Source organism: Mauremys reevesii, linkage group 4 (genome assembly GCF_016161935.1).
Source record: "Mauremys reevesii isolate NIE-2019 linkage group 4, ASM1616193v1, whole genome shotgun sequence".
In the NCBI taxonomy this organism is placed as follows: domain Eukaryota; kingdom Metazoa; phylum Chordata; order Testudines; family Geoemydidae; genus Mauremys; species Mauremys reevesii.
This window is the reverse complement of record NC_052626.1, coordinates 126,583,350-126,608,857: the sequence shown is the minus strand read 5'-3', so window position 1 is coordinate 126,608,857 and position 25,508 is coordinate 126,583,350. Positions and strand designations below refer to the sequence as shown.

Here is a 25,508-nt window from a genome sequence, read left to right as displayed (position 1 = left end):
CATCAAAAACAATCCAAAACAGTTCTATTACAGTTGGAGGCCCAAATTCAATGCTTTATTTTAGTGCGACTTTAAGAGATTTGATCTCAAACAGGCCCTGCTGGAGCAGAGTTGTGTCCATAACTGAACCATTCCACTGTATGGCAGAAGTAGCAGTCACGGTTCTGTGAAGGCTGGCACTCAACCTTGGGTCAGATAAATGCTTCTTGGCTACCAAGGCCCTCCCACTGAGGTCCAGCTTGAGGGGGGGAAAAGGATGGTGAAGTGGCAATGAGTATATATACTTTGGCTAGTAGTAATCAAGCTAGTGAGTTTACGATCAGGTCACTTATCTGCATAATAAAATATGTTATACGGGTTTGGAAAGGATCTCCAGGAGGCTCCTGGGACAGTTGGGGGACTAAGCCTCTGAATTACTCACAGCAGGACTGGGGAGAAGTGAAAGACATGACAAATAGCAGAAAGGTAGGGGTTGCAGTGAGCCACTGGAGTGTCTCCTAATGCCATACTCACTGCTGATTCAGTACTGACTCAGAGGGGGGAGCACTACCTACCGAATCATCAATTTCCCTCTTGCTGACTCAAATCTACAAGGTCTCCCAGCCAAGTGCTGAACCAGTCTGATCCCGCTTAGCTTATGAGAGCTGAGATCTCACGTTCTAGTCGCTTTTGGAAAGCGTTTGTCCCATTTTAAACATCTTTAAAGTTATTGAAATCACCTACCTTCCCAGCATGGTGTCAGGATGAGCAGTGAAAATCTGCGGATTTACCACAAATCGAGTGCCATCTACAACAAGAGTCACTTTCTCTGGGGCCTGGGAGGATTGTGAACTACTGGTAGAGCCCATGGCGCTGCTTCCATTTCGTTCTTGAGCAGTAAAATGGTCTAGATGTCTTTTACTCCCAGCTTTGTGATTAGTGCCAGTTGTATCTTCAGGGGTGGGTGACATGTTACTGAATTGGGGAGTTGCTGGGCGAGAAGCGTATCTGAATTCGGTATCTAAACCCAACACAAACAAATATTGTGAGAATGAAACACTATTTGCTGGATAAGCACAGTTAATATTAAAACCCAACAATTAAATAGAAAAGCTTTGGGTTATGCAAGAAGGAAGAGCTGCTGACTGACATCAACACTCGGAGTTGAAAAGGGCTGTCAATATATGGAATAGCATTTTACAGGACGTTATATTATGTAACACCATACTATATCTTCATGCTACACATGGGCCTGACATCTGATCTAGATTCAGATGCAAACTTCCCTACAGTTCTAGAGAACTCCACTTAACGTGGATGTTTAAGTGGATAAAATGGGAGCATGAAGATTAAAATGAGGCTGAGAGAAAATACACTGATACCTGTCTTAAGCAACCGCTCAAAGGACTGAAGATGGAGCAGAATCACACTCTTATTTCTGGATGTTTGAGGATACTTTGGAGATGTCACTTGAGATAGGATGCACAATAATAAAGGCAGCCTCTTGTGCTGGTTTCATTTAATTACCTTCCCCTGTGGTATGTGTGGTAAAGGTCCAGTGAACTAAACAATTGCCACTCTGCAATTCCAGGGGCCCTCTCAATGGATGTGGGGTTTAAACTGGATATAAATGTTATAATTTTGTGGCGTGTAAAAGGGCCGTCGTACTGTTGCTTCCAAGTAATCCTCCATGACCCTGGCCCAGCCCTGCAAGGGCAGGTTTGAAACGAGGGTGGCTTCTTTAAGAATGGTATAGAAAAGGTCTGGTTTTAACTGAGAGCTGCTTCTAAGCTGAGCTATTAAATACACATATGTTGTTTCCTTTCTGCGACACACCCGTCATTTAATAAGGGTTTTACTGAAGCAATAAATCATTAGAGCTCAGACATTTGGGTATAAATATATAGGGCCCAACTGTCATGTACCATTAGTAACAAATAATTGGGGTACAAACGTAAAGAATGGGCCTGATTTTGTGAGATGCCGAGTGCCCTCCATTCCAACTGAAGTCAAGTTTGGTGATGAGGACACAACATCTCACTGGATCATGTCCATTACTTGATAAATATTAACTGAGAAACAGCTTTTAATATGAATTATATAGGTAGTGGGCAAGTACATATGCCCAGGAATAGGCTGATAAAGACTGGGGCCTGCTTCAGTGGAGTCCAGTGGATTCCCTCCCAGCTGCTTGGGAAAGAGACATGATCATCTTTCCAAGATAAAACTATCCCAGACCCCATTGTGAACCTTCATACTGACATGATTAACACAGATTTTGCAAGTGCAAATAACTAAGTAAGGGCACATGTATGTGCACGTTCAATTCTGTACACTCACAAGTGCAGGCCATTTCAAGGCCCAGCTGAAAATGTGTCCTTCAGTATCCTGAATTGCCTTCTGGATCCTGGGAAACACTTCCCCAGGAATCAAAGGACCTTTGAAACCATGTCTCCCTTAGTTACATGTTCTTACAAAATAAATGTGTCCATCATCCTTACCATCATTCCTGGGCACTGCAGAAATGCTAGGGGGTTGGCTGTCTAGGGCCAGGCTATCTTCTTCTGGATCATGGATTGGAGAAGTTATATTTTCTGCAGGGTGATTGGACTCTTGATTTCTTGACTGGTCAGTCCCACTGGCACAGTTAATATTCATGCTGGGCCTCTGTAATGCAAACTGACTGCCGGTCCTTAGAGAGGTCCTATAAGAGAGGATCACAGGCTAGTAGGGTTGGAAGAGACCTCACAGGTCATCGAGTTCAACTCCCTCTACCTAGGGCTGGATCCATAGCCCATTCAAGTCAATGGGTGTTTTTCCACTGACTTCAGACCTACTCTAGTCCGTGGAGAGTTTTATCTAATCTCATTTTGAATGGCTCACCGACGTCTCAGTGACTTTCCCTAGCAGATGTTCTGTTGTAGAACTACACTTATCAGGAAGCTTGTCCTACATTTAAACTAAACTTGCCATTTTTAGATGAACCTTTTTGACCCTCAACAAGGGTCCCAACTTCCACCTCACGCCTGCTCCCTCTCTCCTCCGCAGTCTTTTCATATCCCATCCATGCCAAGCACCAGAAGGTAGAGAGCTTTCTGCGCACCTGACCGCAGCCACCGGGGACAACAATGGGGTTCCAAGGAGAGAAAAGGGAGGGCCATTGGGGATTCACTAATGGCAAGTCTCAAACAAACCCTCCCTCCTAGCAGCCAGAAACCCTCCCTCCTCTGAGCACAGTATCCCCTAGAGGTTCCTTCAGTAGCTTGACTCTCTGAAGAGTTAGTGCCATTACATTTTTGTTCAGTGTTGAATAGGTTCGCCCCCCGTCACACATTTTCCTCTCAATATTTGTGCAGCGCCATCTTATCCCTGCTTTCCCCTTGAACCTTCTTGCACATGAGGTCTTCCAACCCTCAGATGCAATATCTAAACCTGTCGCTTCTTCATCTAAAACATCTTAATAATCCAGCCTTTCCTCTCCATCCTTCCTACTAAAACCCTGTCTCATAGTCACAGGGCTAAGTGTGTCTTGGTGCTCTCTCTGGTCTGAGTGCACCCGTCGGGTACCAGCCTCATGCCATTCCTCTCCTGGGGTGGAGTCATGCAATTCTCACTTTTACACAGGGTACTGTGGCCCAGGCTATCAACCATGCTAAGCCAGCAGGTCCAACTGGGTTTGACACCTGCAGTTCTTCCCTTTGGGAGTCTGTGATCAGTGATAAATCGTAATCAGAGTGTCTTCTGAAACCAACGTATTGTTTAACCTTAATTATACAAACAAAGCATAACACAAGAGAAAAATAGGTTTTTAAAACAAATGGTCTATACATGTCTATCTTATCTATAGGGTTACCATCCCCCCTGAAGGGAACCTAAAAGGCCTAACTTCCTCAGACAGCCCCCCTAGTGTATCAGTCTGTCCTCCAAAGAGCCCTCAAACAACTGACTGACTGCTGGACAGAGTCCTTTTAACTGTTTATAGTCTTTTTCATCTGTTGGTTCCCAGCAATGGCAAAACAAGCTTTGTAACCTGGCTGGAGCCCAGAAGGTACGATCTTCACAGTTAATAGCTCAGGCATTGTCCCCTAAACCCTCGGAAATGTTTGCCAGATGTCGTCTTATCTCAAGCCACTGTGTTGCCTTCCTATTGGTTTCCCAACCCTGTTCATTTAACCCAGTGCTGCTGCATATTAAACCTCCCAATATTTAACCCAATACAATCAGACAGTAACTATCCCAATAATCGTATCGCATACAGTGTTCCTCAGTGGTGAGCTGCAGCCGGTTCGCACCGGTTCATGCGAACCGGTTGTTAAATTTAGACGCCCTATTAGAACCAGTTGTCCCGCCTGGGACAACTTGTTCTAAAAGGGCATTTAAATTTAACAGGCCGCAGCTTACCTCAGCTCTGTCTCCTCCTCCTCCCATGAATGCTCCGCCCTGCTTCTCCTCCCCCCCTGCTTCCCGCGAATCAGCTCTTCGCGGGAAGCCTGGGAGGGCTGAGAAGCATGCAGGCTTCCCGCTCACGCCCAAGAGGACGGAGCTCAGGTAGGGGTAGAGGGAACGAGGAGGGCCGTGCGCCCTGGCCGGTCTCCGGCTGCGTCCCTCCCCGGCCCCGCGTCCCTCCCGGGCCGCCCGGCTCAGGCTCAGGCTCGGGCGCCCTGCCCAGCCCCGCGTCCCTTCCCGGCTCGGGCTCCGGCGCCCTGCCCGGCCCCGCGTCCCTCCCCGGCTGCCCGGCTCGGGCTCCGGCGCCGCGCCCTGCCCGGCCCGCGTCCCTCCCGGCTGCCCGGCTGCCCGGCGCCCTGCCCGGCCCGCGTCCCTCCCGGCTGCCCGGCTCGGGCTCCGCGCCTGCCCGCGCCCTCCCGGCTGCCCGGCTCGGGCTCCGGCGCCCTGCCCGGCCCCGCGTCCCTCCCCGGCTGCCCGGCTCGGGCTCCGGCGCCCTGCCCGGCCCCGCGTCCCTCCCCGGCTGCCCGGCTCGGGCTCCGGCGCCCTGCCCGGCCCCGCGTCCCTCCCCGGCTGCCGGGCTCGGGCTCCGGCCGCGGTACCCTGGCCGGCCCCGCGTCCCTCCCCGGCTGCCAGGTTCGGGCTCAGGCTCCGGCCGCGGTGCCCTGGCCGGCCCCGCGTCCCTCCCAGGCTGCCGGGTTCGGGCTCGGGCTCCGGCCGAGGCGCCCTGGCCGGCCCCGCGTCCCTCCCCGGCTGCCCGGCTCGGGCTCGGGCTCCGGCCGCGGCGCCCTGGCCGGCCCGCGCTCTCCCGGCCGCCGGCCCGCATCCCCGGGCTCCAGCTGCGGCTGGACTGTAGCACTGCCAGCCATGTCCAGGCAGCACGGAGGGGGCAGGGAGGGGGTGTTGGAGAGAGGGCAGGGGAGTTTGGGGATGGGGGGGAGTGGATAGGGGATGGGGGGGTCAGAGGGTAGGGACCAGGGGGATTGAATAGGGGCAAGGGTCCTTGTGGGGCAGTCAGAAAGGATCAGGGGTTGGATGGGGGTGGTGGGAGGCAGTCAGGGGCAAGGGTTCCAGGGGCTGTCAGGGTACAGGGAAGGGGGGTGGATGGGGCAGGGGGTCCCTGAGTGGGGGGGCATGATCCCTCCTGGGGTGAGGAGGGAACTGGTTGTTATGATTTTGGCAGCTCATCACTGGTGTTCCTGCATTATTACCGAGCGGTCCCATGTTTGCCAAACCCTCATCTGGGCCTTCATCAGCCCCTGCTTTAACTAATGCAACCCCCCTCCCGTGTACACGCAAAACCACCCTCTTCCACTTTTACCATTCTGAGCCCATCACCCCTACTCCTTGTATCTAGTCATTGGTTTCTTCTCATTCCATATTAGGTTCACTTTGTTTGTCATGATCTTTAAAGCTCTACCCATATATCTGTGAGCATTTCACCCAATCCCACTGTATTCTCTCTCCCAACTGCTCCCCTTTGCCTCTTTCTCTCATTCTCAATTTGACACTTTCTTTCATGCTATGCCTGATACAAGACAACTTTCCCCTCCCTTTGATCCTTCAAATCCCTCTTATTTTTTCAAAAACTTTCCTACGCTGATTTCACTAATGAGGTGTCTACCACTTCCTGAGCTTCAACCATGATTTAGTTGTATTGCTTTTGTCTCAATTAGAGTCTAATGTTTTCAAGAGTGTTCTGTAAAACAGGATATAACATGTACCAAGCTACAGAATTAGTGAATAAAATATATTAGATAATGAAACAACAAGCTACTAATAAATAACAGCAAGGGAGCTTTTCAGTCATAATGCACCAAGAGGGATGGTCTTAATGAGCAGTACAGCGGAACTGAAATAAGGGTTTCAGGGCTGTCATTAGCGCAGCTCAATGGAAGTGTTTCATTCCTAATTAGAAATTAACAAAAGCAGGAACTAATTATTTTTTCTAAATGTAAACACTAATTTAGCAACATATTTATTTCTGCATATTTTTAGAAAAGACGCTGCTTGTGCTTCATGTAGTATTCATGAGAAAAAATAGCTCTTTGGCAACCACAGCACCTTCTTCTGAATAGCAATTCTATTTTAGATAGGTACGACTGACTCCAATGGACACATAGCAACGTGAGAGACCCAGTAAGGACTGTGACGGTACCTCCCATAAGGCTTTATGGAAATATGCTTAGAATGTGTTTTATGGAAATAAGCTTAGAATGTGTTTTATGCTATATATGTCATGTAACATATCTCCATAAAGGTTATGATTTACTGAATGTATTAATCCTATTTGTATGCATGTATCATTTTTGTATTCAAAGTTATGACTGTTATGAACATTGGCTGTATACTTGCTTGATTTCTAAGTAGCCTTAGTTAGAACATTTGGTCACTTCTTGGGAAAGGAATGTGCAAGTTAAGTGCTCAGTCAGGAAGCACTTACAGACAAAAGAGCTTATAAAACTCCAATCCACATAAGAAGTCTACCTGAGGATGTTCAAGGTAGCATGTGGGTAATGGCTGCTAGCTGCAAGTCCTGAGTCATGCATGGGCATGTGACTTGCCCATGTGATTCCGAATCTCCATTTTGTGACTGGATTCTACACAGGGGGAGGGAAGGGTGTCTAGGCAGAAGAGAAAGTCTATTTAAACCCTTGGAAGACCCCTCCATGTGGTCTTCAGCTTCCACCCCCACAGGATACTTGGAAGAAACTGAAACAAAGGGGTGTGAGTGATTGCTGGACCCAGGCTAAAAGGAGATTAGTCTGTAAAAGGGAGCATTCTGGAACTGGTGAGGATCTTATCTGCATTAAGTTTGATTAGACATAGATTTGCGCATTTTATTTTATTTTGCTTGGTGACTTACTTTCTTCTGTCTGTTACTACTTGGAACCACTTAAACCCTACTTTCTGTATTTAATAAAAACACTTTTTACTTATTAATTAACCCAGAGTATGTATTAATACCTGGGGGAGCAAAGAACTGTGCATCTCTCTCTATCAGTGTTATAGAGGCCGAACAATTTATGAGTTTACCCTGCATAAGCTTTATACAGGGTAAAACGGATTTATTTGGGTTTAGACCCCATTGGGAGTTGGGCATCTGAATGCTAAAGGCAAGCACACTTCTGTGAGCTGTTTTCAGGTAAACCTGCAGCTTTGGGGCAAGTAATTCAGACCCTGGGCCTTTGTTGGAGCAGACGGGAGTGTCTGGCTTAGCAAGACAGGGTGCTGGAGTTGTGAGCTGGCAGGGAAAACAGGAGCAGAGGTAGTCTTGGCACATCAGTTGGCAGCTCCCAGAGGGGTTTCTGTGATCCAACCCATCACAAGGACATTTTAGTTTGAGGAAATTTAACAGATCACAATACAGAACTCCTATCACCAATTACTAGAATTTGTCTAGACTCATACTGCTGCACGACAAAATTAATCTCCAAGTAATGAACACATTTAAATGAACACAACTCTGTTTCTAGCAACTTACTGCCTGGAATAAGACGGAATATGTACCTCCACAAAGTGCAGCAAAGCACACTATAAACCTGCCAACGCCATTGCAAAACTGACTTTCATTTAATTTCAAACTACATAAAAATTCACAGCAATTCTTGTAACTCGTTTTGATACAAATCTATAGCATATGTTTAAAAATAAATCAATGAAATTAACAAAGCTTTATCAGATATTTTTTAGGCCTGTTCCACATGTAAAACCTATACTGGCATAGCAGCTGGTTAGGAGTGCAGTTTGTTTGGTTTTTTACACCAGCATACCTATGGCAGTATAAGCCCGACTGTAGACACACACAGACTGGCATAAAAATGACTTTGCCAGCATAGCGTACGTCTCTTGGGGAATCGGTGTGAGCTGTGACAGCAGAACCACTTTTTTGCTGATATAAGATGTGTTTACACTAGGAGGGTTTGCCGGTATAGCTATACCACAGCAAAACATTTCTAGTGTAGACAAGACCTCACACTCTATAAATCTACATCAAGCCTTCCAAATACGCTACATTTAAGCAATGATAGGTGACAAGGAAATACTGGTACCTATTGATCATAATTATTTAACTATCAAATAGCTGCTGTGATCAAATCTCAACTGAATTTTTGTCATCAGTCAACCAACAAATCTTGCCGTCAGTTTTGCTCCAGATTAAATACACGTATACGTCAGAGATTCCATGATCTCCATCACTCTGTAGGAGCCTGCATTGAAATGACCCAATCCTTTCTCATAATTTCTTATAAACCAGTGTTATGGAAAGCTAGATGTACCCGACACCTATAAGCTGCAATAAATTTAATATGACTCTGATAGCTTTTTTACTTTCTAGTTATCCTGCTGAATGTGCTTTTTATAAGAAGTTGGCTTTCAGACACCTCATTTCTCCTCCTCTTCCTCCCACACAAGTAAGTGAATTTAGTGCTGGTGAAAGGTACCAGACCAACGGCCCTCAAGATGTAGCAGCAGGTGCACACCACTATCAATCCCGCGAGTTCTTAGGGGCAACGTGGTTGGTGTTCCCCATTGATTTCAACTGAAATTGTGAGTGCTTGGCCCTTCTGAAAATCTGGCAAAATGTGAATAATGCCAGTTGTGTTTCCACTGCGGCAGCATGGCTCTGCTCCTCCCCCAACAAGAGTCTGTGCCTTATAGATGTGACTGAACCCCAGTTTTGGTGGATTAACAAAATGGGTGTTATCAAGTCAGCATTTTACACCATGACCACACATGGATGGTTCTTAAGCCCATATAACAAGGCTATATTGAAGTCCTCCCAGTTCATTAAATGTCCTGACTGGGGTAAAGGTACATTACCTTAATCCTTGCCATGGCAGGAACAAGCATATATACTGTACATAATAATTAGCACTTTTCATCTTCAAAGCTCTTTACAAACATTAACTAATTAATCCTTTGAACATGCATGTGAGGTACTGTCAGAACGTGTTTTAATTATAGAAAACAGAGGCACAGGGAAGACAAGGACTTTTCCAAAAGTGGCCATGGATTCTGAGTGTCCAACCTGAAACAGCTTGGGCCTGATTTTCAGAGGTGTTGAGGGCCCTAAGCTCCCACTGCCTTCAACTGGACTTTTGGGTACTGAGCACCTCTAAAAATCAGGCCCATCATGTCTCAAGTTCAGCACCCAAAACAAGTTTTTTAACATCTAGGCTGTGACCTTGCAAGGGAGTTAGTGCCAGAGCCAAAATTAAAACTCAGGTCTGGTACCTAGTATTTGATTTTACTTGGTGTGACAATTTGGGGAACCTGCCTATGAGCATGTTATGAAATCTGTTTAGTTATATGAAATTGTTGTATCAGTGAATGTCTCAATGCACAGAGAGTTAGTCACGGGCTGGTGAGGTCCCTGGTGTCAGCCATCCTGTTTGGAAGAAGCTTCAGAAAAAAGAAAATTTGTTAAACTTAACCATTAGGCTCTGGCCAAACAATATGCAAAGAAGGGTGTCAGGGCTGGAAAACCACTTTGATCAGGATTATCTGCAGGGAGTGCAGAATGGAAAATCCCCAAACAGGAGACAAAGGGACAGAGGTGATAGAGCAGGGGCTAAAAAAGACTAAAGGAAATGTGGGGCAAGAGAGAGGTACAGAGGGGCATGTTTTCAGAGCAGAGGGGACCGTTTTTGATTGAGGTATCAGCTGAGAAATAAAGAAGCTGGCTGCAGTAGACAAACTCACTCTATTATTTCTAGAAGCTATATACAGGAGTGGGGTCCTGGACTCTGTCCAAATCCCAAAGAATGCGCAAGAGTGGTGAGGAAACTGAGGCAGGGAAGGGCATATAAGTGGTTTATGATTTTGTCTAGATCTGTGTATCTCGTGCCATCCAAAGTAAACAGTAATTACATTAGAAACCTTTACAAAGCCTGTGCATTATGTGCTTCAATTATCATGTGTTACTGAAGAGATAAACTGTAAACCAGAGGGCCCGCAAGGCTGGAGCTCTGGGAAAGAGTGTGCTTAAACCACTGGGGTTTCTTTGCGGAGAGGGAGAAAACAGGTCAGCACTGCTCCTGGGGGCCTCGGGCTGCTGAACCATGAGGTTCTACTTCTGGGAAGGGGTAACAGAGTCTGTTCCCAGGAAGTGTGTCAGCGGTCAAAGACAGTGCTGGAGCCTACTCAGATCAAGGGAAGTTTAAGAGCACATAGGTCCTGTGTAGTGGGGCCCAAACGCAGCAGCCTACTGAGTATCCTGCAAGGGGAGATTTACAGGGCTGATACACTTGCCTTGGGACATTTGCCCATTTCCTGCAAAAGGAAATCTCCATTTTAAAATAACTTAGAAAATTAAAACATTTCTCAATAGTCAAGCGATTGAGAGAAAAACTGCGTTGGTTACAAAACTGGAAGGTGCAGGGTTATCTGTCGTGATTCACTGAGGAATGTGGTTGTAAGAAGCTACAAAAGCAGTCTGGCAGGGAATAAGGAAGTACAGTTTTTACATTTTAAAGTGAAAACTGACACAGCTTCATTTGGTACAGCATCTTTCAGACAGCCTGCAAAACACTCTGCAGAATTAAATAACAATCAGACTGATGCTTGTTCCACATGATTCTCAATAAGATAGAACCCTCTGTGACGCTGCACTCCATAATGTTTTATGGAAATATGCTTATAAGTGTGAATATGATGAAACTGAAATATACTTTATGCAAAAGGTCTCTCGTATCATTACGAAACTTATTATCTACTGAGTGTGTTCAGCCTATTTGTATGCATGTATCATTCTTGTATCTGAAGCTAGAAGTATGAAGTACAACTCTGAGGTCCTAGTGTAACTACATAAAGTGTGGGCCATTAATGATGGTTTAGAATCTTGATGGCTCCCATTGACTAGGACATTTGGTAGTAGATAATTTATTTACCTGCAAGCCTTCCTGTGGAGGTGTGGGCCAGCCATGGGTAATGAAGAATAAGGTCTTACAGTGACATGTGGCCATGTCACATGATACTGGAAACCATCTTAAATCTGGTACTTTTCCATTCAGAAGGAGGGGTGGGGACAAAAGATTCCCACCTTGTGCCAAAGCTATAAAAGGGGGTGGAACAGAACAAAGTGGGCTGCCAGTCATGAGAACAGCCCTAGTTTCCACCTAAGATGTCTGCTGGAACTAACAAGGACTGTACCAGGGGAAAGGATTGGGCCCAGACTAGGAAGAAGTCTAGTCTGTGAAAGAAGCTTATTGGAACATCTCTGTGGGTGAGATTTTACCTGTAAACAGTTTTTTAATGTATTAGGCAATTTTTTTGCTTTATTTTGCTTGATGACTTACTTTGTTCTGTTATTACCTGAAACCACTTAAATCCTACTTTTTGTTCTTAATAAAATCATTTTTGAACCCAGAGTAAGTGATTAATACCTGGGGGAGCAAACAGCTGTGCAAATCTCTCTATCACTGATATAGAGGGCAAACAATTTATGAGTTTACCCTGTATAAGCTTTATACAGAGTAAAACAGATTTATTTGGGGTTTGGATCCCATTGGAAGCTGGGTGTCTGGGTGCTGGAGATAGGTGACCTGCTGAGCAGTTTTTGGTTAAAGTCTGCAGCTTTGGGGGCGTGGACCAGACCTGGGTCTGTGTTGCAGCAGGGTAGCGTGTCTGGCTCAACAAGACAGGGTTCTGGAGTCCCAAGCTGGCAGGGAAAATGGGCTCAGAGGTAATTCCAGCACGTCAGCTGACAGTCCCAAGGGGGTCTCTGTGACCGAACCCGTCACACCCTCCATTTGGATCTTCCCTGTTGTGCATTTGGGAGGGGGGGAGGGAGGAGAAAAGGTGGCTAGCTGCCTCTACTACACTATTCTTCCCTGCTCTCAGTGATATTAGGGATCACCCCCCACAGCACACAGTCTCCTCACACAGATATTAGAGGGGTTGACTGGGCCACCTATTACAGAGCAAAATAAAAAATAATTGTAAACAGAGAATGTGGCAATGGAAAATCGTTAAAGTACGTTCACAAAAATAAATATCCAGCAACAAAAGTTCATCTGTATTTAGAGCCCGGCAAATCTGAAGATATCTGCTTTATATCCATGGATATTTGCATCATGTTTGCGGATGTTGGCAACCCCGCCCTGGCACTGTGCTTTTTGCATGACAGCAGGAAAAGTAAACCTGACTAAAAACAGCAAAAGTGACTAGTTTAATTCGCCATTCAAGATGCTAGAGGCAAAAAGAAACAAACAATCTTATATTTAAAATTCTTCTAACCTTAATAATTTAAAGTGTAACCAAGGTGAATAAAACAAAATCTTAGTTTTAAGGTGACAATGTCCCTTTAAATTCGCAAAGAAATTTCCATATGGAAGTAGGCTGAGAAACATGAGTTAAGCAGGAAATACACACTTAGAATGGGTGTGCCTGACCTAATTCTATGCTACATAACAATTTAGAACAGGAATATATGTGTACTCTAATTGCACGTCTTTCTAAAGGTTTATCCTTGCTGTAATTTCCTAAGACACATCCTGAGAAAATGCCAAAATGAAAGGAAGCTGCACATTTGGCTATGCCTTTACAATTCCTAGTTTGGAGAGTAAAAGGGAGATTGCACAAGAGGTTAAGATGAATGAGAAAAAAATATAGAAGGAATAGCATGTTGCAAGAATTGGTACTGGAGCCACTTTTGTGTATTTTGTATCTATACCTAGGGAGGAAACAGTAAACACTGGTTTCTGATGTGACACTGGGGAAAGCCCGTACCCCTTGGTCCTCTGCTCAGCAGCCAGGCACAACTGCAGTCCGTGAAGCAGTGGTGAGCACAGCTGACTGACTACACAGTGAGAGGTGGGTGGAGATTTGGTGTATAGTGCTCCCCCTGTGTGTTGGAGAACTATGGCAAGAAATTCTTCCCTGAGGTCTCCAGGGGTCAGTGTGGCTTCAGCACAAGGCTATGCCTATATATAGCACAATTGGGACCAAAGGGAAGAGGGTGATAACATTTAGCATCACTTAAGAGTGAGGGGATGTGGCAGATAAATGATTTCTGTAACTCATGAGAGAGAGAGGCAAGAGAACAAGAAGGAATATATCCTCAAGCGACAAAACAACAGGCCTGAGAAAGACCTGGCTTGGAAGGAGAGGATAAAATGGAACTCCAAACCCAGGGTCTGACAGCAGGACAAAGTAGACAATTCCACTGTGTATAGCAGAACCTCATGAATGGCGAGGAGTCTCAGTGAGGAATGGTGAAGTTTATGAACCACTCCAGAGAGGGCCAAGAATGGGGGAACAAGCCCTGCTGGCTGATTGTAAGTGCCCTACCTCTGATTTCAGTGGGTTACAGAGAGGTGTGGTGCGGTGCGGCCTGAGGTTACACGTTCCTCCCCCATTTGACAGTGGTGAATAGGTCACCACCCACATCAGCCCTGCCCCCAGTTGTGCTGATCTGTGCTTCAATAAACTGCTAGCCCAACAATGCCTTTTTGATACGGATTATTTGGCTGTACTGCAGAAACAGATTTTTCTTGGAGAATGATAGGATTCAGAAAAGTGTGATGAAAAACCATGAACGTGGAATTAAAACAGGGGGACCTAAATTTTGCTATTTAAAAGGCCATCTTGGCAACCTGTCAGCAGCCCAATCTCTGCACTCATTTTCACAAAATTGTTAGTCAAAAAATGAGCACATCACAACCATAATATATGCTCATATCTTCCTTGAGAGGGAGATAAAAATTGCTTGTCAGCTGAGTTCATTAACTTTGTCTTCTGAGCCTGCAGTTATAGGGAAATAATTCCAGATCGTTGTACAGAATAAAATCATAATATGATCTTAAAAAAAAAATTTACACACACACACAGCTCCATTAGAGGGGAATAGCAGATCAGGGGCCCGGTTCTGATTTCACACCAATGTCAAAAAGACAGAACTCCACTGAAACCAATGGAGTTCAACTGATGTAAATTAGATCAGAATCAAACTTCTGGAGTTTTGGCTGGTTAAAGTTATTAGGCTCCCCAAATCATATCATATCTCATATCATATCGAGTAGCTAAAATATAGGAAACTGGAGGTACCACCAGACTGCACTGGTTCTCAGGCTGCACCTTGGGTGCCCCTGGAGTCACAACAAACAAAACAGAGTTGGTGCAGAGGGGTTTCAGTGGGCTCGGGAGAAATCGAAACCTGCTATATTGTTTCTGCTCCTTGCCTTTTCTGAACTTCCCTCTTTTTGGTCTGCTTTGCTCCTTTCTGTGTTCCATGATGGAGGGCCTTTCTAAAAATAATAATATTAATAATATATACATGATACGTATTAAAACTACATCAGCAAAACAAATCTTCACAGTAAATTGTATCAAACTAATAAAGAGGGAGGAATGGCTGCTTTTCTATTTGTTATACATAAAGGCCAGTCAGAATAAACATGAACCTAGCATTCTTTATCCACTCAAGAGTAAAAGTGAGTCCATGGTTTCATGTTCAGTGCCAATAATATATGGTTTTTAAATAGAGGAGGGAGGTTTTTGTCTTGCAGTAATACCATATTATGCAGTGTGTAAATCACACTGATTCTCTGCCTGCAGTCAGTAAGTGGAGCTATCATTAAACAGAAAAAACTAATTGCCTCTCAAATACATACAGCAAAAAAGTGATTTGTTACAAATCTGAAGCTACTGTTACTGAAATTTCTACATAATTCGTGCACACAACATTGATATTTGATCTTTTATATTTTCAGTCCCATATTTTTATTGCCAACTGTTATTCCCAATATTTAATATGTAATTACTTCAAATATTCATTATTTAAAAGCAAGTAACTTCTTTCAATAATTACAAAAAATTGCAGAGCCACTACATAACTTTTGTCTTCAATATGTCTGCCTGTAATGCTGCACTTTTCCATTTTTAGCCTTGTTATGAACATTACACAATCATAAATTGCACAATACCCTCGCTAGGATGCTTTGTAATTCTGGACAACAAATTCTTACACGTGTGAGCTATGTGAAGGAATTGTATTTTGCTTTGTGACCTATAACGCCTTTGACTTCTGCTTTCAAACCATATTCCTTATTTTCAGCTAAGTTCCACAGTCTGAACAGTTTCTCAGATCCACAGGGTCTCCTGTCACTAAACAATTGTTAAAATGTTTATAAATGTTTAGGAAATTCTCAGACAAAAAGCTTTGTTAATACTACCTACTTTAACAGTATGACGATTCAAAATTAAAATTAACCAAAAAAAATGATAGAAATATTTGGGACATGTGTTAAGAATAAGGCCAAAGCATCTGCAGGTGTGCCATTGGGCAGTTGGAGGAACACCCAAAAGGGGCCAGTCAAAAGTTTGAGCATTGGTCTGCTAAACCCAGGCTTGTGAGTTCAATCCTTGAGGAGGCCATTTAGGGATCTGGGGCAAAAATCTGTCTGGGGATTAGTCCTGCTTTGAGCAGGGGGTTGGACTAGATGACCTCCTGAGGTCCCTTCCAATTCTGATATTCTATGATTCTATGAAAAGAATCCCTCTGTCAAAGGCTTCAGAGAGAGGGAAAACTTATGTGCCTTAATAGAGAACATGCAATGAGCAGCCAGGATAGACAGTGATGGCATAGCCCTGTTTGTGCCATAAGCAATATCTGACAGCATGAGAAGGATTCAGATTCAGGAATACTGCCAGGATTGTTGGGGCTGGTGGATTTTTTTCTTTAAATAGAGGATTTTTCACATTTTTGTGGAACGCTGTGATGGTACAGTACTTCACATTAAGTGACTCTCTCCATCATGTGCAGATCTCTACAAACAAGCAGAACAGCAGTGACATAGCCCTTGCTTCTTAATTCCTTCTCTTTTGAACTAAAGACAAAAGTTAACCCAGGTGTCCTGTAGATAAACATTGCACATTGTAGTGTATGCCTAATTCTCTGTGGAATCTTTTATGGTGACTGACAGGTTGCTTAGTTTCAATAAGTACAGTAGGGTAATGAGCATCTTGGGTGTGAACTTTAGGAGATTACATATATACAGTAGATCCAACATATGTACAAACTGCAAATTATTAGTTATGACCCTGATCGTGACAGCCAAAAATTATCTGGAGCACATTTTTACATACAAAACATTGCACATCCTCCTCTTCTCTCATAATTCATGCAATCAGATCCAAAGCAACCAAAAAAGATACATCTCAAATATATCTTGATACTACAATGGCTCTTTTTGTAGATTTTTTTGGATACATGCTAGATGGCACATTGAAATTTCTCTTTTACTACAGTCACAATCACAACCAGGTAATAAAAGGGCACTTCTACAGTATGAAGCAGCACGCATACATAATACAAAATGACTTTCCTTTTTTATGAAAGAGCTCTATTAATACACAGTGGATTCATTTTGCCAACAGTGTTAGAATTATAGAAGGAAAGAATGTCCACCGGATTGATGCAATTCAGTAAATCTCAAAAATTCCGGCAACAGACTTTACATTTTAAAATCTGATGAAATGCCTGATTGTTTCCCTCTATTCTGTGTATAGTACTTTACTGTTAGCAAAGTTGATTGCATTTCTCATTTATTTGAGTCCTAATAGAAATTCACTGTTTCTACAAATGTAATCTGAAACTATGGTCTGGAATATGGCTTTAGTGGTTTAACACAGCACAGCCACACCATGATTTAAGGGCCATGCTTTGCCAGTTTTACCTTTAACACTGAAATACCCCGTTCTCCCACTGATGGTTGGATAATTTACACACAAAACTATTATTATTATTAATGGCAGTTATATCAATTCTCTATAGAAACAGAGGGAACAGACTCTTCAGCATTTTCTTGGCAACACATGATCAGCAGGAGGACTTAACACACAATGCTGCAAAACATCTGTTAGTCTATAAGGTGCCACAGGATTCTTTGCTGCTTTAACACACAATGAAAATTAACTGGGACTTATCTAATTGTATATAACTAATTATGCTTTCAGGAGTGCTTGGGAAAAGAGTGAGCAGAGAGCAGTGTGAAGGGAGAAAATGATGGGGAGTTGGTACTCCTGGCATGTCACAAAGCAGGGAGGGCTGAAAGCAGTGGGAGGAAGGGGAGGGTGCATGGAAGATTAGTACTAGAGGGAATCAGGGAAGGTCGGTACAGTGGAAGGAAGAGGAGGGAGGGAGCCTGGGAACTGGTAGTGGGGTGGGCTGGGGGAGTGGGAGACTGGGAATGGGGAAAAGTGGGTGGAGGGCCCAGCATCGGTGCTGTAGGTTGGGGAGGCGATCCAGGTTACCTGGGAGTGGGGATACTGAGAGGGAAAAGGCTGGAGAGTGCAGGGAGGGTCCAATAAGAATGGGAAGGGAAGGTTTCAGGAAGGCAGAGATTTGGGGCATACCACTGAGATTGCTTTTGCCAAAGTCTCCAGTGATCTCTCCCTAGCCAAAGTTCAGAACCAGTACTCCATCCTCTTCCTCCTTGACGCCACTGACTGTGTTGTTCTTGAAATCTCGTCTTCCCTTGTCCTCTCCTGGTTCTCTTCCTAGCTCTCTAATTACTCCTTCAGCATGTCCCTAGGAGGATCCTCCTCAACCCCCACTCCAACTTTCTATGGGGGTTCCATAGGACTGTTTCCTTGGCCCCTTATCTCTGGACAATGTCATCCACAAACCAATTCGACTACCTCCCTATGCTGATGACTCACAGCTCTACCACGCCTCTCCAGACTTGTTTCCTAATGTCCAGATTAAAATCTCAGCCTGTCTCTCTGCCATTTCCTAGTAGATATTTCCCCCAAGCCTTCTACCCCTACCTCCTTTTTCCATCACTGTGGACAGCACCACAATCCTGCCTGTTTCTCAGGCCCATAAGCTGAGCATCATCCTGAACATCGACTTCTCTCTAGGTCCTCACATCCAGGCTATGATTACATCTTGCATTTTCTTTCTGTATAATGTGGCTAAAGAACAGCCTTTCCTAGCCATCCATGCAGCTAAACTCTCCTGTCTCAATTACTGCAACCTTGTTTTCTCTGGCCTTGGCAAATGCAGTGCCCTGCTCGCTATCTATTCAGAATGCTGCTGAAGCAGTAAACAACCACAAAGCTATCTCATTATCCTCAAACATGACCTATGGAGGAAAGGATGAAAGAAATTGGCGTGTTTAGTCTTGAGAAAAGAAGACTGAAGGTGGGGGTGATCACAGTCTTCAAATACGTTAAGGGCTGTTAGAAAGAGGTCACTGATCAATTGTTCTCCATGTTCACTGAAGGCGGGACAAGGAGTAGTGTCTTAATCTACAGCAAGGGAGATTTAGTTTAGATATTAGGAAAAACTTTCTAACTATGAACATAGTTAAGCTCTGGAACAGGCTTCCACCGGAGGCTGTAGAATCTCCATCACTGGAGGTTTTTAAGAAAAAGGTTGGACGGACAAACTGGTCAGGGCTGGTCTAGGTTTTCTTGGTCCTGCCTCAGTGCTGGGGATGGACTAGATGACCTCTCAAGGTCCCTTCCAGCCCTGCATTTCTGTGATTACTAATAACTTTTCCAAAACAAGCAGACCACAGGATCACAGATATTGCCAAACTAGAACAGACTAAGATCCACTTAGACATCTGACAGTGATCTATACCGGATGCCCCCCAAAAAGCCAAAATGCCTCGGTAACACACCTGGTCAATAACCTGCTACATACATTTACCTCTGCCCAAGAACTGACAGTGCTACCAATGATGCATGGACAGGTGCAGGGGCAACACCATATGAATGCTGTTTCCATTGTTTAAATTACTTGGGGATTAATCCTTTGAGAAATATTTGCTCTTAAACCTAACCCTTGTAAAGAGCATCTACATACCACAGGAATGGGAGTTTCATAAATGCTTGTAACAATCACTACGTGAAAGAATTATCTTTGAAATAAATTAGCACTTAAAGTTAGCCTCATCACTTCAGAAAGTGATGCCTCTTTCCCAACCAGACAGAAAAGGTACCTGGGTTATTACTACATTAGGAGAAAGGACCAGTGAAAATGGAGCTGCTCCAAATATAAGAGTTTTGTCCACATTTTGCTACAAGAAAACAATTTTTGCTTTCACATATACAGTCATGGACCTAAGTGAGGTCAGAATTACAACCAGGGACTTTAATTAACAATCCTATACCTTTATATTACTGGATAAACCTAAATACCCTAACATAAAAGCTTTTTACTAAAGGATCATGAGAGGATCAATAACATGGTGTTTTATCCTGAGTTCTGTGATCCACCTATTTTATAACAGAACTATTTACAAGGCCTACAGAAAAACTCAAGTTAAACATAGCATAAAGCAGGATTTTTTAAAATCCCTTTATATTTTATAATGGTATTTCCTCTTTTACATTCTCTTCCTTAGTAACCATTGGCACCTCACTTTGTTTCAGTTCATAAAAATATCCTAAGTATTCAGACTGAGATTTTAAATTAACATTCTGGGAAACCCCTTCTTTATATGATCTCTATGAAAAACTCCAGAACAGCAGCAGCCTATTTTTGAAAAGTCGTGTATTCTAGCCTCTAACTGCAGCATTTAAAATTGTAAAACAACAGAAAGAAATATGCATGATTCTAATTCTAACCTTGGAGTAAAGCTCTCATACAAACACTCATTATGACAGACAAATGAAATATACCCAATTACTTACTGTCAGTTCATATGTTCCTGGTAGCGCTATGCAGTCTGAAATCCACCTTTAATAAAAGGAAAAAGCTAAGTCATAAAGAAGCTCCAGAGTTTAAACTGTTTATGCTGAAGCGACAAATGCTCCTCCCCTAAAACCCAGATGTCTGATTCATGTTACTATTTCAAATTAAAAGTCCTTACCCAGCATATATATATGAGAGAGAGAGACACACACACACTCCCCAGAGGGGGAGAGAGAGAGAGAGAGAGAATGTTTGCATATACAAGAATATGTACATTTAGTTTAAATATGGCCAGATAGCTAAGAAATAACATTCTTCCAAGCCTGATGTTTTAAAACATTCTTTTGGACACTTGTTTTGTGCTGGTTTTCCACTAGTAGCCGGGTAGGAAAGATACAGCTCCTGATCCCCTAGGGTTAGGTTTTCAATTTCACTTTACAGCATACCCTATGTCCACTCCCACTACAAATGCTAAATCCAGATATTAAGGAATTAAGGGTCACATTTTGAAGAGGGCAGAATTATGCAGTTGCACACATAAATACACATGCAATGATGCATCCTGGGCCTTTTCATTGACTCCACTGGATTTGGATCATGGTTCCAATATGCATGCACAATTACTGTGGATAAATCAGACAGTTGCATGTGCAAATGACAATTTAGACACCCAGCAAGAGAGCTACAAATACCCGATTCTCTCTCTCTCTCTCACACACACACACACCAGTGGTACCTGCACACAGAATTGCACAGGCATTACTGCACGTGGTTCTGAAATTCTACCCTTTAGAAGATCAGGCCCTAAATCAAAAACGTCCGTTGTTCCTAGATACTTTCATATAAGACACATTACTGGATTTCTCAGAAAGAATCAAATGCAAGCATCATTGACAAGAACTACAGGACTGGTCTTTTACTGCTAAAACTAATGGTAAATTATTTGTATTTCAATACAATATTATAAGATGTGAAGAAGTTAAAATTTTTGCTCTGACTCATATCAGTGGTAAAGCACATGGCTATTCGTCAGGTAAATTTTAAATCTGATGCACTATTAAACACACACTAGATAAATTATTCAATGTAATTAAAAAAACAAATCTTATCTAAAGAATCAAAATATCTGACGTAAAATCTAGCTGCTTGTCGTTAACTTACTAACCCCATTTTTGTAATGTGCTTTGAATTGCATTGTAAATATTAAGTAGTATTTTTGTTCTGGGAACAAATTGTGCAGTCCCTACAAAGGACTAATCAATCGGGGGAAGTTTTTAAAATGTGAAAGGTACAAGTCAAGGACTATAACTTTATTTTAGGTAATTCAAGTTTTATGATGTCTATTATCACATTCACCTTGAAGAAGCAAGGACTATAATTATGACTATTTGATATCAGGTCATTGCTATTACAGTACTATTAATGTACAGCTGCTCTCAGAGTTTTTACATGTCTATATTTAGCACAAACTGTAACATGCACACATATTTGCGCAGTACAACTAAAACAGGACTCTTCCTCTCACATCAGGGATAACCAGAAGTAATTCCATTGAAGTCAATGAGTTACCCCTGTATGAAACAGTGTAAATAAAGGCAGATCAGAACCAATGTATTAACATATTTTTAATATCCACATTATTTTTATGTATCTGTCATATGAGGAAAATCTCTAAAGACAATCTTAAAAAAATCCTAATTTCTTCTCATCACTCACTGAGATTTTTGGTTTCCTATGAAGTGTCTTTCGATGGTTCCCCCACAGATTCAGCATACAACAGTTACTCGCCTAGACTCTTATTTTAAAATGATTGTGATTGGTTTAAAACTTCACCTTCTCTCCTTGGAAGGAATCCCAATAAGTAACTGCTAACTCATTCCTGTCTCATCTGCTACTGTCTAACTGCCACTGTTTTTTAACCAACTACGTGAGAAAAACAAAAATAAAAAGGCAGATTCTAGAAAGCTATGTCAAAGTTAATGTGGCTATTAATTGTAGAAACCCCTTGTGACCCTGGAGCGTAGTTAGATTTCTTGAAAGCAAGCCAGGGAAATACCATATTGTGTAACTGAAATGTCTCTGAAATCAAAGGCTTCGTAACTTGAAAAACAAGGGCTTCTGAATGAGTAGAGGAAAAGTTCTGAGTGTAAAAAGATAAAGCAGTCACTAGAGTGGGCACTCTAGGAATAACCAGCTGAATCAAGTGAATGGCAAAGTGACAGTTATAAAAAGCAAAAAGAACGTAGAGTCTACTTACAAAAGTATGGGCAGTGTTGACAAACCGTGTAAGTAATATTTTGTTTATTCTGGTACGAGATGACCACAACCGTTTTATTTAGCACAATTTCAGCTGTCACAGGGAAACATCACATGTTTTGCTGATTTATTTTTCTGGGGCCACAGCCTCCGCGGGGGTAAATCTGCAGAGCTCCAACCAATGGTGTTAAGCCCATTTGCAACAGCCAAGGATTTGGCCCTTTGTTTTTAATAGCTGGAAGTGTTTTGCTCCCTGTTTCATAATAGCTAAGCTTTCCTACAGTGCACTGGCAACAGACCTCTTGTTTTGTTTACGTGACTGAATGAACATTTGACATAGCACACTTATAAATAATATATACTTTCCAGGAATATTTCCATAACATCCTTATTTATAGGACTAATAAATATCCTCTCACGTAAAAATATTTAGTTAGCATAAGTGTTTTTAGCGAAATCTGTTGTTGGAAATCCACAAAGACTGAGAATTGTGCAAAAACCAAACCTGAGAAATCCAAGATGAGACCTACTCCAACACGTATAAATAGGTGCCTATATAAAGTGACAACAAAGTGGGTGCCCACAGTGGTTTCTCAATACTGTTGCTCTTGAAACTAAAAGTTGCTAAACTCTAGTGTACTCCGGAACACACCACAATCCATTTAAGCTAAGTTTAAATATCTGATCTAACAACGTTCATTTTATGCCAATTTTTGGGTCCAAATTGAGGCCTGTTTTGTGAGTTCCTACCTCACAGAGGAAGGATGAAAGGATCTTTAAAACCTCTTGCCTTATAAGGAAAGCTGCACCATTCTGCGCAGCAGTCTGATGGGTTCACATGTTGAGAAGCACATCTGGTATATAAGCTGGGACACCTATGTAAAAGATTTAATTTAAAATAGGTTTTACTGAGGGGCCTGGATAGCTCAGGAGATTAGTAATGTACATAATCTCTCTTTACTCCTCAATTACAGATTTTAATCCAGGCCAGGCTAGTAATGCCAAGAATTGTTGCCATCTAATGGCTGTTTTGTGGCTTGTGTGAAATCAGTTTCATGTTCTCAGGCCAGTTACTAACTAGACAAACGTCCACATTTGTCACCACCACTAACTGGCCTTCTCTTTGGCAGCCTCGACAGGGAGACTGAGGCCTAAACGGGCAAGAAGCCTCAACACCCTCTCACTGTTAGTGGTGGATGGTCCCTCCCGTTTAGAGTTGAGGTGCATTGGTAGAGAAGCATGACGGAGTTGGCATGGTAATTGTCAAAGCTCCACTTGTTCTGTGGATAAATGGAGGATTTCAATCCAACAGCTGTCAATCTGGTGTTTTGCAGCAGCACTAAATTCACAAGAACATTTTTTTTTAAAGTTATTTCTCATCCTACTAGAGGTGGCAGACATCCTAATGAAGAGTAACATCAAGTGGCACGGGAACTCATTGTAAGACTGGGGAATAATATATATCCTGCATTAATAATGGTTTAACCTCAGGAGAATAAAAAAACCAACACCCTATGCCTTGGGGGAGGGTTAACTCAGTGGTTTGAGCATTGGCCTGCTAAACCAAGGGTTGTGAGTTCAATCCTTGAGGGGGCCACTTAGGGATTTGGGGCAAAAATCAGTACTTGGTCACTGCTAGTGAAGGCAGGGGACTGGACTTGATGACCTTTATTTTTATATATATATATATATAAATTAATACAGTGCTTCCTGAAGTGGTTTAAAACAATTCTCAGATAAAATGGTTTAAAAGACTATACAAATGCTAAGCCATATTAAAATAAGTTTTAGAAACCATGGTCAAGATTGGGTAGTGATAGGCTCAAACACAGCTTTTTAAAATGGTTTTTAACATGTCTGATCTCTCCAAACAACATTTCATAATAGCAGCGAGAGACAGTTTGGGATACCATTTAAATATGTTCCCCACCTGCCCAACATAGTGCCTGGTAGCCTACATAAATACATGTATGGTCAATATTTTGCTCCACTAGTAAAGTGTGAGAATGAATGGCCTTGAATCACACTGACGATATACGAAGATTTTAAGCACTTTTGTACTACCTGCTTATACCACAGATATGCAGTACCAGGAGGAAAAAACCTAAAACCTGTCTAGCTCAAATCCACCAAAACATTGCACTAATTAACAGACCGTACGAATGGATCTATTAGAAATTTGGTGGATTAGTGAAACTGACCTTGTGTAAGGAAACTGTTCCACTTGACTGTCAGAGAAATTTTGAACAGTTCGTCTACTATAAAACTAAAAACTTTCAACAAATTTATATTGAACCATTTGTGATCTGAAGACCATTGAATCAGCTAATGATTCTTGACACTGGTCACTAGGTCTGTCTGAAGGGAAGGGGAAGAGTGCAGTGACAAAAAAAAATGCAATGAATAGCAGTTAGAAAATGCCCTTCAGGGGACAAATACTGTAAACATATACTGATAACACAAACTACAGATGAACTGAGACATTAACATTCTGTATCTACAACAGCACATTAGACGAACATGTACTATCATTTAAATCATGATCAGTTTATCCAGTTTCCACTATAAAACAAACAAAGCTACCATACGGGATTACAAGATCTAGGCATACACTGAATTAAATCAATGACACAAACTCTTTCAAAAGTAAAGTGTGGTTCAAAACATATGTAACAAAATATGACGCGTTTTTACCTTGTCTGTCTAAAATGCCTTTGATACTGTGAGCTTCTGTCTCCTGGGTCTCTATTGCAATCACAGTCACTCGCCTGATGAAGACCAATCATCCCAGTGAGCATTAGACTACAGAAAGTTTTCAAATGTGTGCCAAACTGTTAATATCAGTGGATTAGGGGGACTCATTCATAATTATTAACTACTACTGTAGATAACACTAGACTGTAGTATCCTTTCCTGTGACAGGGTGTTATATAACAACATGCTTTTAATCCACTCTCAGGCAGAACAGCGTGGAAGAACAAATCCTCCTGCTTTTATAAAGGTTTAAGGTTATTCATTCTCTATTTTCCTCCCCCATTTACCATACATAAGCTGAGCTGTTCCCGTGGATGGAATTACTTATGCGTAACCTGGGAGACGGTTGTAAAATTTGCTCAGATAAACTGTATCTTCCTCTTCTACTAGTCACTTCTACAAAAAAGCTGCAGCCTTTATATTCACA

At 42.6% G+C, this 25,508-nt stretch overlaps 1 protein-coding gene across 22 annotated transcripts in view; it reads right to left on the bottom strand.

The window, feature by feature from the left end:
* The window catches only part of KCTD20 (potassium channel tetramerization domain containing 20), a 73,001-nt gene that overhangs the window by 8,509 nt on the left and 38,984 nt on the right, over positions 1-25,508 (bottom strand). For 3 of the 22 annotated variants that reach the window (XM_039538869.1, XM_039538860.1, XM_039538873.1), the window contains 3 exons: positions 20,071-20,116; positions 2,481-2,683; positions 724-1,000 (listed from right to left, as the gene is read on the bottom strand). In XM_039538869.1, coding sequence (XP_039394803.1) covers positions 724-1,000; positions 2,481-2,637 — 434 coding nt within the window. In that variant the 5' untranslated portion in view covers positions 2,638-2,683; positions 20,071-20,116. Of the gene's footprint in view, positions 1-723; positions 1,001-2,480; positions 2,684-14,606; positions 14,673-20,070; positions 20,117-23,077; positions 23,203-25,021; positions 25,130-25,508 lie in introns of those variants that run through there. The other 19 variants (XM_039538862.1, XM_039538871.1, XM_039538867.1 and 16 more) reach the window with 14 other exon arrangements.